The sequence below is a fragment of the Streptopelia decaocto genome, assembly GCF_964273445.1.
Source record: "Streptopelia decaocto genome assembly, chromosome: 13".
NCBI lineage: Eukaryota > Metazoa > Chordata > Aves > Columbiformes > Columbidae > Streptopelia > Streptopelia decaocto.
Genome location: NC_138668.1, coordinates 10,043,666 through 10,057,263, shown reverse-complemented (window position 1 = coordinate 10,057,263; position 13,598 = coordinate 10,043,666). Strand labels below are relative to the sequence as shown.

Below are 13,598 nucleotides of genomic sequence, written 5' to 3'. Positions count from 1 at the left end.
GGGACAACACTGGGCTGGCTTGTCCCCAGTGTGGGGTGCTTGATGTGCCTCCCCATGTGCCCTCACCTTGGAGGACAGCTTCAGGCTCCTGCAGTGTCTCCTGCAGCCCTCCCTCGGGGATCCGCCACAGCCGGATCTTCGCATCTTCACCCGCTACGGCACCAAAACGGGTGGGCAGTGGTTAATAAAGTGATCTGGTGTGCCAGGGAACTAGCCTGGCGCACTCCCCTAGGGATGGCACACATACCGACAGCAAGGCGCCGTGGGTCGAAGGGGTCCCAGGAGAGGTCAGCCACCGCTGTGCTGTTCTGGATGGTGGGCATGGCCACATCGGGTAGACGTCCCGGCTTGGAGAGCTGTGCGAGAGAGCCAGGGGATCACCTGCACTGTGCCCACCGGCATCGTGCCTGCTGCTGAGCTGTGCCGGCGGTTACCTCGAGGATGGCAATCTGGCCACCGGCGGAGAGCAGGGGGAGAGCAACGCGCTGGTGGTTGGCGCAGAAGCCATCGCACTCGCCCGGTGTGGTGAGGCTGAGCCCCCGCAGGTTGGTGAGGTGGGTGTCACGGTGCAGCACCCTGCCCTGCGCGTGCCGGAAGCGGGAGCTGGGCCCTGGCACAGGTGGGGGATGGGGTGAGCACCCCTGGTCACCCCCGCACGGCCTCAGCTGGGGGACACTGAGCCCATCTGGCTGCCCGCTCACCCAAAATGCTCTGCAGTGACTTCTGGCTGGGGCTGCTGGCAAAGCCACTGGAGGGGCCAGTGCTAGCAGAGAGGGAGGTGGTGGCGCTGCCTGGCGAGGCCAGTGAGGATGGTGAAGAGTAGCCGCTGCATTCCTATGAGAGAGAGTGGGTGGGCAGGGGGTGCAGGTGTCCCAGCCCCTGCCCTTCCCTGCGGGATGAGGGCTGTGGGGACCCCCCAACCCCTCGCCAACCGTGGCACAGTCCCCGGCACCCCACGCTCACGCTCTGGTCGGCATCGGTGTCGGCGGGGCCGGTGTCGGCTGCCTGCAGCTGGGTGCAGGCGATGACGGGGGAGGTGAAGGTCTCCATGGGTCTCCGTGCAGGGTGCAGGCTCACCCTCCCCACCTGTTGGTGGCCAGAGTGGTGGGCAGGGAGTGGTGGTAGCCCCGGGTGATGCCACTGCTGGGGACACCTCCCCAGGTGACACTGACCTGCTGGTTGTCCCCTGCCCACCAGGCCTGGGCGCTGGTGGCCGGCAGCGTCCCAGTGCAGTCGGGGAACAGATCCTCGTGGAAGTCTTGGATGGACTGTGGGAGAGGGGATGAGGTAAGGTGAGTGTCCCCAGAACCCCACAGCTCCTGGCCTGCTGCCAGCTGGCACTGCCTGGCATGGGGCACCCTGGGGCATGCTGCAGATCCCCTGGGCACCCCAGCCCCTCTGGCCACTGAGCCCCTTCCCCACAAGCTGTGTGCCAAAGCCTGTAGGTGTCAGACAGTGCCCGGTGTTGGGCTCCCTTGCACACCCCTGAACACAGCCAGCTTCCAAAACAGCACGGAGCTCCCAGCATCACCCCTTTCAGCACCCAGCCCCAGTGCCCATGTTTTATCACCCAGCCTCCAGGTTTAAGCACCCAGTGTGCCAGATCTGATACCCAGGATCCCTTCTCCAGCACCCAGCATCTTGCATACAGCACACAGCTTCCCAAATCTAGCACCCAGCATTACCCACTGTCAGCACCCAGATTTCAGCCTCCAGTACTCAGCACCCACCCTCCAGCCTGTACTACCCACCATCAGCACCTAGGTTTCACCTCCTCTGCTGCTCCCCTCAGGCTGGAGGCTGGAGGCTGGGATCCCCCGCACCCAGGTGCCCTTTATCACCCAGTGCTGGTGAGGTGTCACTCTTGCGATGGCACCAGGCACAGGTGACACAGTGCCACTCGCAGCCCCCCCCTTACCTTGCGTGGCACCACGTAGCTGATGGGGACGAGGGCGGTGTCGGTGAGCTGCAGGACACGGAGCACCTCGCAGGCCATGACATCCAGGGCCAGACGCGGCACCGCGCCCAGGCCCCGCGTGCTGCCCTCTGTCCAGCACTGGGTCACTGGGAGACAGGGAGGGTGGCCGTGGGGCAGGCAGTGCAGGCAGCGACGAGACCCCTGGGGCTGCCAGCAGCCTGGCACGGGATATATCCTGCTTACCCTGAGTGAGTGCTGGCTGTGCAGGTGCCACCTCCAAGCAATACAGGAGGTTTTCTCCCTGTGAGAGAGGCAGAAAGGATGGGGCCTGAGTGGGGCAGTGGGGAGCACCCCACTGCATCCCCCTGCACCCCACTGCACCTCGCTACACCCCTCTGCACCATTCTGCACCTCACTGTAACCCCTGCAACCCAATGCAACTCCCTGTATCCTCCTACACCCACCTGCACCCTGCTGCACCCTGCTGCACTGCACTACCTCCACATGCGCCTGACTGCACCCCCTGCATCCTTCTGTACCCCCCTGTGCCTTGCTGCACCCCACCACACCCTGCTGCACGCCGCTGCTGTGAGACCTCACCTTCTCTGCAAGCACCAGCAGCCCTGTGTCGGCGTCGTACAGGGGGATGGCCACCCTAGGAGGGAAGGAGGGTGCTGAGCCGGGGGCACCCATCGGTGCAGCACCCCCATGGCCTGGGGCCAGATCCTGCACCCACTGGTGCAGGCACCAAAACCATTCCCGGGGACGCACAGGGCAGGATCAGGCCCTGCCTGCGGTGGGAGGGCAGCTCTGGTGCTGAGGGGTGCTGGTGCCAGGGGGTCCCCTTGCCATGCTGGGCTGCTCCTCTGACTTACAGCTCCCCACAGCATGACTCGCACTGTCCCACCTTAGGGTGACGGGTTTGCAGCAGGAGGGCACCACAAGCACCGCCGGCTGCTCCAGCCCCAGCTGCGTGGTGCCCACTGCAAAGATGTGCCCAGCCATGGGGCACCCCCCTCCCAGCCCTGCACCCCAAACCCTGCACCCAGTGACAGCACCTGGCCCCATTCAGGGAAGCTGCCAGCACCTGCAGGGGAACCCTGGGGTGGCTGGGCCGGCTCAGCGAGTTTGGGGTGGGCGCGTGGCACACCCGGCACGCCGCCTGCCTCATCTGGCACCTGCCGTGCCAGCCAGCCCCAGGAGTGCCCAGTGGCCAGAGCTGTGCTCCATGGAGCGTGTCCCTGCTCCTTGTCATGCACCCTGTCCCAGCCTGCAGCCAGGGAGTGCTCGGTGGCCAGAGGGGACTGTGGCTGAGGGGATGCTTGGTGGCTGGTAGGGATGGCGGCCAGGCAGAGTTTGGTGGCTGGAGGAGATAACGACCAGGGGGATGCTTGGTGGCCAGAGGGGACCACAACCAGGGGGATGCTCAGTGGCTGCAGGGGACAGTGGCTGGGGGATGCTCACTGGCTGGAGGGGACCGTGATGACCGAGGAGATGCTCAGTGGCCAGAGGGACTGTGACAGGAACACTCAGTGGAATGACAAGGAGCACAAAGCTACCTCTGTGCCTTCCCTTGGCAGGGGCAGAGGAGGGATCTCTGCAGGCAGAGAACAAAGGGACAATCTATTACTTTTGGGTTGACGTTTTTGTGGCTATGCTGAGGGCAGGGAATTGTGCCATGCTGTGATTTTACACTGCACAGCTTTGAGGAAATACAGCAAAACAAAGGCTGTGCCTTGCCCCTACCCAGCAGGTCCCCACAGTAGGGACACCCTGGTGCTGCCACAGGCTGGCACAAGGGACATCCGCGGTCAGTACGGCACAGTCCTGCCACGGGACTGTTGGCACAATGTAGGCAAACGCTGGTGGGGTGGCCGTGGCAGGCACCAGGGTCCCCTGGCCAGCTGCGGTCACCATCACCAGCACTGCCACCACCGCTGGGGCCCAGGACTGGGACAAGGGCACCCTGGGTACCTGGTTGTTCAAGCGTGGCCTGTGCCGTCCTTGCAGTTCTGACGGGGGAACATTGTTCTGTGGTGCTCGGCACAGCTCTGCCGTCACCGGGGCACGGGGGCGGTCCTGCGAGGGCCACCCACTGCCCACCCTGTCCCCAGCAGATGGTGACAGGATCTATGTGGATGGCAGGGTGTTACCAGGGGTGCCAAGGGTGCCAGGGGCCTAGGGGTGCCGGAGGTGCCAGGAGTCGCGTGGATGCTGGGAGATACCTGTAGCTGCACCTATAGCTTTACCTACCCCTATACATCTGTCTATACATCCCAGGGATGCTGAGATCCCTGGTACCCTGGCCCCAGGGATGTGGGAGGTCCTGAGGGGCCGTAGGGGCCCCCGGAGGGCTCTGAGGGTCCTGGAGCTGCCGGAGGTCCCGGGGGTCCCTGTGACTCCCCGGGGTCCGGGGGTGCCCCCGGGGGTCCCGTCCCGTGTCGGGCCCCAGGTGCGCAGTAGGCGGAGCCTTTCGGAGCAGTCGTGCCCCACCCCCTCCTCCCTGTCCCCTGCAGCCAATGGGAAGGCGGCGGGAGGGCAGGCTCCGCCCCCGCAGTTTTAAAGCCGCCCCCCGCGCGCGGCGCCGCCAGAGAGGGGAGCGCCCGCCCGGCCGCCGGCTGCCGCCATGGAGTGACCGCCTGGCCTGCCACGGTGAGTCCCGCGGCCTCGGGACCAGCTGCCCGGGCCCTCTCCTTGCTGTGGGAGCGGAGGCTCGAGGGAGCGGCGCCCCACGGGCGGGAGGGGGCTCTGCTGGGCTCAGGGGGGCAGAGGGGCTGAGGGTGCCCAGTCGGCCTCAGCTGGGCCAGGGGACACCCAGGGCCGGCTGCCATCCCCGGGTGGAAGGGTGACAGCCAGGGCTCGGCTGCAGGCAGGGCACCCGGGGCCAGAAACTCGCTCCAGGCCTCGGCTGGGGGTCGGCATGCCCTGCTGCTCTCGAGGCCTTGGCTGAGCGAGAGGCACCCGGCCACCTCCCACCTGGGCTGGTGACAAGGCCTCGGCTGGGCTGACAAGCACTGCAGTGGGCAGGGACGGGGGTGCAGGCAGAGCCCCGGGTCTCCTGTGCCTGTCTTGCCATGGGATGTGCTGCAGCCTGGCCCAGGGACCTTCGCCTGGTGCTGCTCCCGTCATGAGGAACGGGAGAGATGTGTCTGGCGCTAATGTGGACCCTGGCTCCCTGCAGCTGTGGCTGGGTGGCTGCAACCCACCCTGCCAGCCTAAGGGTTCCAGGACCCACACAGGAGTGGCAAGGTGCTGGGCCCATGCTGTGCTCACCCTGTCTCAGCAGACGTGGCAGCGGGGCTCGCCCTTTGGGGTCAGGCAGAGGTGGGAGCTGCTGGCAGTGCTGTTCACCACCACCCTCCTTGGTGGAGGGCTTGGCTGGGGTGGGGTTTGGCTGCCCTGGCCTGGCCTGTGCTCTGGGGCTGGTGTCCCAGGTTGCTGACTGGCTATGGGGCAGAGCAGGTCCCCAGGCAGTGCCGGTGAGGGTTTCCCCCTGGCTGGCACACAGGGATGGGTGCCAGCAGGGCCACCAGCCAGCCTGGCTGCCAGCCGGCAGGGATACTGCACTGCCTTTCCTGCCACCAGCTCCCTGCGTGCTTCTTGTCACCCGGTGTGTGTTGGAGGGTGCTGGCCCCTGTCACCCTCTCTGGGGAGTGACTTAGGGCCACTATGGCATAACTGTCCCTTGCCATACCTGGCTCCCTCCTGGGCCAGCAACTGTCACAAGAGCCAGCACATCCCATCAGAGATGCTCAGGTCCAAGACCCCTCTTTCCCAACCAAAAAACGCCACCAGTGTCCACCTCCACACCCATTCCTGCCGACGTGCCCCACACCAGCAGGTCTCATCCTGGGGCAGCCGGACTGGGACTGGGGCAGCCGGACTGACCTGACCCAGCCAGGGCCGTGCCACTGCCCACATGGTTCTGGGCAGTGCTGGTGTCAAGGATGACACTAATTACTGTTTTTCCCTGCACCACGCCAGGGCTGGGTGGCCTCACAGGGTGGCCCTGACGCAAGCGTTGCCTGCCCGGCTGGCTCTGCCGGCGAGACGCGGCAGGAGGAAACGCTTGGGGACAGCCACAGTCACCCCAGTCACCCCATAGGAATCTGCCCGTGCTGCTGGGGCCACGCGTGGCATCGCTGGCCTCCTCCCAACCTCTGCCGGCGTTCGGGCTCCTCCGGAGGCGGTTTGGCGGCTGGTAAAGTGGCTCTGCTGGTTTTTCTCCTTGCCGGCACCTGAGCCGGGTAGCGCGGCCGGGTCAAAGGGGCAGGAGCGGGATGGAGGGGCCGGCGAGCGTCCCAGGGAATGCAATAACCAGGCCTGCATTCCTCCAGGGCTGCTGCGGAAACTTTAATTAAATAGGGAGGGGAGCCCAGGAGGAGGTGGGAGCTGCGGCGGCGCGGGGTGGGTTGAAGGGGAGGAGGATTAAGGGCTTAATGCTGCATCTCCCCCGAGCTGGGTCTCGGAAGGAGGCATGTGCTGACATGGGCTTGTTTTGAGGGGGTGTAAGAGAGGGGAGCAGTGCCTGTGTCCTGCCTAGTGAAGGCATCATGTCCCTCCCTGCGATGACAGGGACAGAGCCCAGCGCCTGGCTTTTTGCAGGGCCTCTGTCCTGCCTGCGCCGGTGCCCGCCGGCCGAGGAGGCGGCCCACCGGCCTGGCCCCCTGCCGGCAACAACGGCGGCTTTGTTTGGTCTCAGGGCCTCGCTTGTCGGTGCGGGAAGGGACATCCTGGCTGTGTCGGGTTCACTGGGGACAACGGCTGTGTCCCCAAGTGGCGGGGAAGGGCAGGGACCCCCAGTGGGGCTCCTCCAGTCCATCCTGCGCAGGTGTCACCCTGTGGTGCAGGGATGGTATTGGCCTTGTCCTTAAAACACTTAGCGGGTGTGAAGCGAGGTGTCCCCTGCCAAGTCCTTGCCCTGGGCAAGCAGCGGGATGGCCTGGCCCGGGGGGCTGCCGGCAGGGAGGGGGACACGGTGCTCCCACCCCAGTGGGCTGGCAGGGAAAGGCTGAGCTGGGACTGGGGAATCTGAGCCCAGATCCTCCCCACAGCCGGAAAATATGAATAATTCGGCAAATATCTGCGGTGCAGGCGCAGGGGAGCCCAGCCAAGGCAGCAGCAGGCCGCTGGCAGGGCGGTCTTAACACCTCCAGCAGAACCAGGGCCCCCTCTCCACCCTTGGGGACCCTCTGGGACATGGGGAGGCTGTTCCCCTGTCCCCCGTTTCAGAGGGGTGAGCACCCCAGTGAGCCTGAGCTTAGTTAACCCCTCGCTGCCTTGAAATAGCATCAGGGCAGGGAGGCGGTGTGCGGGCGGGATGCTGGCGTGTGCCGGCGGAGTGGGGTGATGCTGGAGGTGTGTGGGTGGAGCAGCCGTGCCAGCCTGCCCGGCACTCGTGGTGAGGCGGGGATGCACGGCCGTGGCCAGGCCGGCCGAACCTGCCCGGAGCGGGGAGCCTGGCAGGCGGGGAGGAAATGCCAGCGTAATTAAAGGGACGAGAGAGAGACTCGGAGTCAGCAGCTGGTTGCAGCATGGGACACGTCAGCGAAACCCGAGCCTGGCATTGCAAAACCAGCCTTGGCCTCGCCAGCATCCCACAGGCCTGGCCATGCTCTGGTGCTGCCCACCCGGGCGGCCTGGCGTGGTGGTGTCACCGCAGCCATGCCCCGCACCCTGTGCCCAGGGCTTTGCCTGCCGGCCAGCACCTTTGGGCTGCTGGGGCCACCTCAACGGCTGGCACGGCAGTGAGGGGCACCGAGTCTGCCCCTAGCCCCCTTAGCCCCAAAAAGCACTTCACAAGTGCTCCATGATGGCTTCTTGGCTCTGCTTGGTACTTGTGCCGAGCACCGATGGCTTTGCCATGATGTGAGGGTGCGGTGGGACCTGGCAGCAGCATCAGCAAGGGGGCTGAGGGCTGAGCCAGCGGGGGGACTCAGTGACGGTGACCCCCTGGACATGGCACAGCTCCTCCCGGCGTCAGGGGGCTGACGGCACGGGTCACGGCGGGGCAGGGCTGCTCCGGCCAAGTGACTCAGGCGGCTGCGGTGACCCTGCCCAGCGGCGCAGGCACGCCCGGCCCGTGGGTGCACCCCACCCTGGGGAGGGCCCACCCGGGAAAGAGCTGAGGACAGAGCTGGTGGCCACGTTAACCTCATCCAGCTGTGGGTGAGTGCCGGTGCCTTTGCGGCACGGAGGGCTGCGCTGGCTGGGGACGTAGCCACCGGTGCAGGATGTCATGTCCCTGCACCAGACAGGGCCCCCCATAGCAGACGGGCGGCCAGGGCAGCCGGCACGTGCTGCTGCACAACCCGGCAGCCCCCTGCACAGTGGGGGCCCCTTGCGAGCCCCAGCTGGGGGTTGCCTGGAGCTTTGAAGAACTCTGAGAAGAGGAGGAGGTGATGGCTGGGAATGGGGAAGGGGCTGGCGGGGCAGGGTGCTGGTTGCACCCTCACATCCAGCAGCCTGGTGGTGTTCACCTCTCTCTGCAGGAGTCATCAGGTCCCCAGTCCAGGCCCAGATCCGGCTGCCACCTCCCTCATCTGTGCTAATTATTAATGTCATTAAAAGGGCTGAAAGACGGGGTTGAAAGAGGAGCCAGCCACCTCCAAAGCAAGGCTATCAGCTGGGCACCTGCGGGCGCTGGGACTGGGGTGGCTGCAGCCTCACTCACCCCAAGAGCATCCTCCCCTCCATCCCAGTCCAGGGTGCTGTGCTGGGTCTCTGGAGTGCCGTCAGGACAGGGAACAGCAAGGTGACCTGCAGACCCCCTGGGACAGGAGCTAGCCTGGGGGCGGCTACGAGCCCCAGGATTGCAGGAATGCAGCCAGCTCTAAAGGGCACAGGAGGGACCCGTGGGGTGATGGAGCACCCGGCTCCTTCGGCCCCACAACCTGTGCCCTGGCCACCCTGGGTGCCCCTGTCTCTGAGGGGGATTGCTACCACCAGCAATGCGGGCAGGAGCAGAGCCCTGGGTGCAGTTGCTGTGATTGCAGCACAAGTGAAGGCTTAAGTGGTGCTCAGTGTGCTGGGAGGGGCAGCTGGGCTCCCACCCCTCTACTGGCTCCCAGAGCCCCCATGTTTGATTTGCACTCTGGGGTTCCAAGGAGAGGGGAGCATGGAGCTGGGTGGGCAGCCCACATGCTGCGTTGCTCTCAGCAGCTCTGTCCCAGGCCACAGCAGCACAGAGGAGGCAGGAGTGCGGTGGGGACATCCCTGCTGCCTCCGCTGTCCCCTTGGGGCCGGAGGGTCCCAGTCAGGGTATGGGGAGATGGTTCTCACACCCCCACAGCGGCGCAGGGGCAGCTGGGGGGGCTGAGGCAGCCCTAGCCTTGCCAGCCCAGGGCCACCCCGGCAGGGCCTGGCTTCTAACCCTTGGCTGCGTTTCTCTCTCCCGCAGAGCTGACACCATGAACCGGCTGATCCTTTGCACGCTGCTGCTCTTGGCCCCCGGGGAGCTGGCTGGGGCATGTCCCACAGGCTGCCAGTGCCAAGACCCCAAAACCATCCTATGTGCAGCCAGACGGGGTCACACCGTGCCCCAGGGGCTGCCCCCCAACACCCTCTCCCTCTATGTCTTTGAGAACGGCATCACAACGCTCAGCGAGGACAGCTTCGCAGGCCTGCCCGCCCTCCAGCTCCTGGACCTCTCACAAAACAAAATCACTAGCATCCAGAAAAACATCTTCCAGCCCCTGACAGAGCTGGTCAACTTGGACCTGTCCTCCAACCAGCTGCAGGAGATCACCAACGAGACCTTCCATGGGCTGCGGCTGCTGGAGAGGCTCTACCTGCAGAGGAACAGGATCCAGCACATCCACGCCGCTGCCTTTGACACGCTGGAGAACCTGCTGGAGCTGAAGCTGCAGAACAACCAGCTCTGGGCTGTGCCCCCCCTCGACCTGCCCAACCTCCTGCTGCTGGACATCAGCTGGAACAAGATCCCCACCATTGCACCGGGGGCCTTCCATGCTGTCAACATCGAGTCCCTGAAGATTGCAGGGCTGGGCCTGACCAACTTAAACGAGGAGCTCTTCCAGGCCCAGAACAACCTCCACGAGCTGGATGTCTCCGACAACCTGCTGGAGCGTGTCCCAGCAGTGCTGCGGCGCCTGGGGAGCCTCACCAAGCTCAACCTGGCTGGGAACGCCCGCATCTCCCAGCTGCCGGCAGAGGACTTCCACAACCTTCACAACCTCCAGGAGCTGGACATCAGCAACCTTAACATCAACACCATCCCTCGGGATTTCTCCAGCTTCTTCCCCAGGCTGCGAGCCGTAACGGCAGCTGGCAACCCCTTCAACTGCATCTGCCCAATGAGCTGGCTGGTGCAGTGGGTGAACGCGAGTGGTGTGGTCCTGCGGCGGCCCGAGGAGACGCGCTGCCACTTCCCTCCCAAAAACTCTGGCAAACTCCTCCACCACCTGCAGTATGCCGACTTTGGCTGCCCCACCACCACCACCACCACACCCCCTACCACCCTGCGCCCCACCACCCTGCCGCCGCCCCCGCCGCTCCCCACCAGCAGCCACCCGGCGCCGCAGCCCAGCACTGCTGCTCCCACCCTGGGGGCCGGGGCCCCCCAGGGCAGCTCCACACTGGTGCCCTTCAGTGGTCCTCTGATTCCCAGCAGCCCCCCGCCACCCATCTGTCCCCCTCGCACGTGTCTGAACGGTGGCACCTGCCACCTGGGTGCCCAAAACCACCTAGAGTGCCTGTGCCCAGAGGGTTTTGCTGGGGCGTACTGCCAGGTGGAGGTGAGGGGAATGACGCCGTCCCCAGCCACACCATCCCCGCCACTCGGACGGCAGATCAGCATCACGCAGGTCAGCAGCACCTCCCTAAAAGTGGACTTGCAGAACTACATCCAGTCCAAAGCGCAGCTGAAGGGCATTCGCTTGAGCTACCGAAACCTTTCCGGGCCGGACAAGCGGCCAGTGATGCTGCGTTTACCAGCGTCGCTCTCAGAGTACACGGTGCGGGCGCTGAAGCCCAACTGCACCTACCGCGTCTGCATCGGGCCCCTGGGCGAGAAGGTCTCCAAGGAGGAGCACTGCGCCGAGGCGCAGACCTTGCCAGTGAGCCACCAGAAGCACTCCCCGGTCACCCAGAGCAAGGACAGCAACCTGGCCCTGATGATCGTCCCGGCGCTGGCTGCCGCGCTGCTGCTGGTGGTGGTGGTGACAGCTGGCGCGTACTACTGCCGGCAGCGCCGGGCAAAGGCACACGCTGGCGCCGGGGTGGATGCCAGCCCGCTGGAGTTGGAAGGCGTGAAAGCCTGCCTGGAAAATGGGGATTTGAGCAGCCACGGCCACAAGGTGCCAGAGGCTGCAATGCTTTCTGGTGGCTCTGAGTGTGAGGTCCCACTCATGCAGTCGCACTACCCCAGCAACAACAACACCCCAGGGCACAAACCCTCCTATTTCTGAACTGGGCAGGATGTGGCTGCCGGGCAAAGGGAGCCCTGGATGGACAAGGGTTGAGCTCCAGCAGCGGCACCGGGGTGAGGAACGGCGAGGAGTTAACTGCATTTAGAAAGAAAAACCCCAAGCCCATAATGTGCAATTTCCAAGAGGCTGCCACGCTTCAGGAGGAGACAGTAATTTTACCGCTCAGTGCCTTGATTTCTGTGACTATGTAGAATGTGGGTAGCGAAAGAGAAGGGGGGTTTGGGTTTTTAATTTGGGGTTTGGGTGGGCTTTTTTAAGCTCCTGCTAAAAAGGAAGCTGCTGGTGACTCAGCTAAGGGACATCCACGTGCTGGTAACAAGGGTCCTTTAGCTGAGCACAGCCTGTGACTCTCAACTCCCTGGAAGCTGATGTGAGCGATAAGGCCTGGCCGAGGTGCTGGGACCCTCGGGACCCCTGGGCTGAAGGAAGTGCCGAGCAGGCAAACCGGGAATTGAAGCTTTAAGAACTCTAAGAGAATATTTATACATTATTATTTCCCATTTCTTCTGGGAAAACTTTTTTTTTTTTCTAGCACAGGTTTGTGTACATCTCTTTTGTAAGGCAGACCAGAAGGGCGTCTTTTTGTACAAAAAAGAAATAAATTAAAATACCAACAATGAAAATGTCTGTGCTTTTGCAGGCACTGCCTGTCCCGGGCAGGGGTGTGGGCAGCGTGCGTGTCCCCTGCAGAGGAGCGGGAACGTCGGCCGCGTCTTCCCGCTGTTGTTGGCGAGCACTGGGATGAGTCAGGGCAGTGGAGGGGGAGTTTTCCCAGCTCTGGGCAGCGGCACCGGGGAAGCTTCACCCCCCCAGTGCTGCCCCCCACCGTGGGCGCTGAGGAGGGGTTCCCAAAACAGAGGCCACGGGTTTGGAATCGGCCACTACCCTGTGCATCATCCAGCCTTACTTCATCCCTTCCTGCCTGCCAGATGGCTCCAGGGCCAGCAGCAGGACAAACAGCCCAGCCCCACAACCTCCTGACCTCCACCCCGGCAGCACGGGCACCCCCAAAGCACCCGTGACAAATGTTGGCCTGCTCAGTTTCCCCCTTAAAACGGGGGGCTGCAGCCAGAGCCGAGGCTTGAGGCCCCCGCAGTGAGCCCCCAGCACCGGGAACAGCCGGTTTTGTGCTGGGAGCTCGGCAGGTTCCCGCTGCCAAGTGGTTTCTGCTCCAACCCTCTGGTTTTAATCGTTTTCCAATCCTTTATCTTTCAGGCTGGAATTTTCCAGGTTGGGGCCCTGCCCGCCAAGGTATGTTTGATTTGGAGGGAATGAGCAAAAGTGGAGCTGAGGGTCACCGCCGTGCCGCGCGCTGCCGCTGCACTGGCCCGGCGGCTCTTTGGGAGGCACCGCGCTGCCGTAGGATTCGGCCCTGACCCCGCCAGCGCCCCAGTCCTGCTCGCCAGGCGCCGATGGCGGGAGGGAGTGGCTCTGGATGCAATTAGGGGTGCGGGGCGGTGGCGGGGGGCGTCTGGCGCGGCCCCCCCGGCTCCCAGGTGGGCTTCCGGCAGGGCTGGCTCCCATTAGGGCTGGCGCAGCGGCAGGAGGGGCCCCTCGCCGGCGCGGGCGGGTCGGTGCGATGGCCACGCTCGCCCGCTCAAAGAGCCCATTGTGGTTCTCTCCCCACAGATTTTTCAAATTAACATCCCAAATTCCTCCGAAAATTGCTGCTGTGTAAATATTTTCACTGCGAGCTTTGTATATTTTCCAGCCCCGTGAGGAGGAGAGAAGAAAAGTCCCCGCCAGAGCTGTGGCCTCGTGCCGGGTGCCCCCGCCACGGTGCCCCGGGCCCAGCCGGGGGCAGGGTCTGTCCCAGCGCGTCCCCTCCTTGGCACCGGGCTGCAAGGGACCAGCAGCAGGGACCCTGCAGTGGTCCTTGAGCCCCATCCCTCCTGGCCCCTTACTTTTCTCCCCCTGCTGCTTGGCTTTGTGATGTGCCCTTCCTCTAATGAAGCTATTTTTCCCACTTGCAATTAGCTGGAGATTTGCAGGGGACCCCCCACATGCCAGATGGGTGCTGGGGACCCCCACGACCCCTCAGCCCATCCTATTTCCCCCGGGGGACTTCCAGCAGCTCCAAAGTGACGGCAGCTGTGGTGGAGGTGCCACCCTGGCTGCCCCAGCATGGCGGGGACCTGGGTAGGTGCAGCGCAGCCAGGACACCCCGAGTCGAGGTTTTCACAGTGGCTCAGCGGAGCTGGGACCTGTGGGGAAGGGGCTGGAGCAGCACT

At 64.5% G+C, this 13,598-nt stretch overlaps 2 protein-coding genes across 2 annotated transcripts in view; one reads left to right on the top strand and one right to left on the bottom strand.

Annotated features, from left to right (window-relative positions):
• The window catches only part of LOC309445381 (coronin-7-like), a 36,918-nt gene that overhangs the window by 2,074 nt on the left and 21,246 nt on the right, over positions 1 to 13,598 (bottom strand). Inside the window, exons 10-18 of the mRNA XM_082064105.1 lie at positions 2,519 to 2,573; positions 2,162 to 2,219; positions 1,919 to 2,064; positions 1,173 to 1,268; positions 964 to 1,086; positions 702 to 834; positions 435 to 610; positions 248 to 356; positions 67 to 153 (exon numbers count right to left, since the gene is read on the bottom strand). Of these exons, the coding sequence (XP_081920231.1) occupies positions 67 to 153; positions 248 to 356; positions 435 to 610; positions 702 to 834; positions 964 to 1,086; positions 1,173 to 1,268; positions 1,919 to 2,064; positions 2,162 to 2,219; positions 2,519 to 2,573 (983 nt within the window). The remainder of the gene's footprint in view (positions 1 to 66; positions 154 to 247; positions 357 to 434; positions 611 to 701; positions 835 to 963; positions 1,087 to 1,172; positions 1,269 to 1,918; positions 2,065 to 2,161; positions 2,220 to 2,518; positions 2,574 to 13,598) is intronic.
• On the top strand, positions 4,513 to 12,414 carry VASN (vasorin). The gene is made up of 2 exons (XM_082064106.1): positions 4,513 to 4,570; positions 9,318 to 12,414. The coding sequence occupies exon 2, from the start codon at positions 9,328 to 9,330 to the stop codon at positions 11,344 to 11,346; it is 2,019 nt and encodes a 672-aa protein (XP_081920232.1). The 5' UTR covers positions 4,513 to 4,570; positions 9,318 to 9,327; the 3' UTR covers positions 11,347 to 12,414.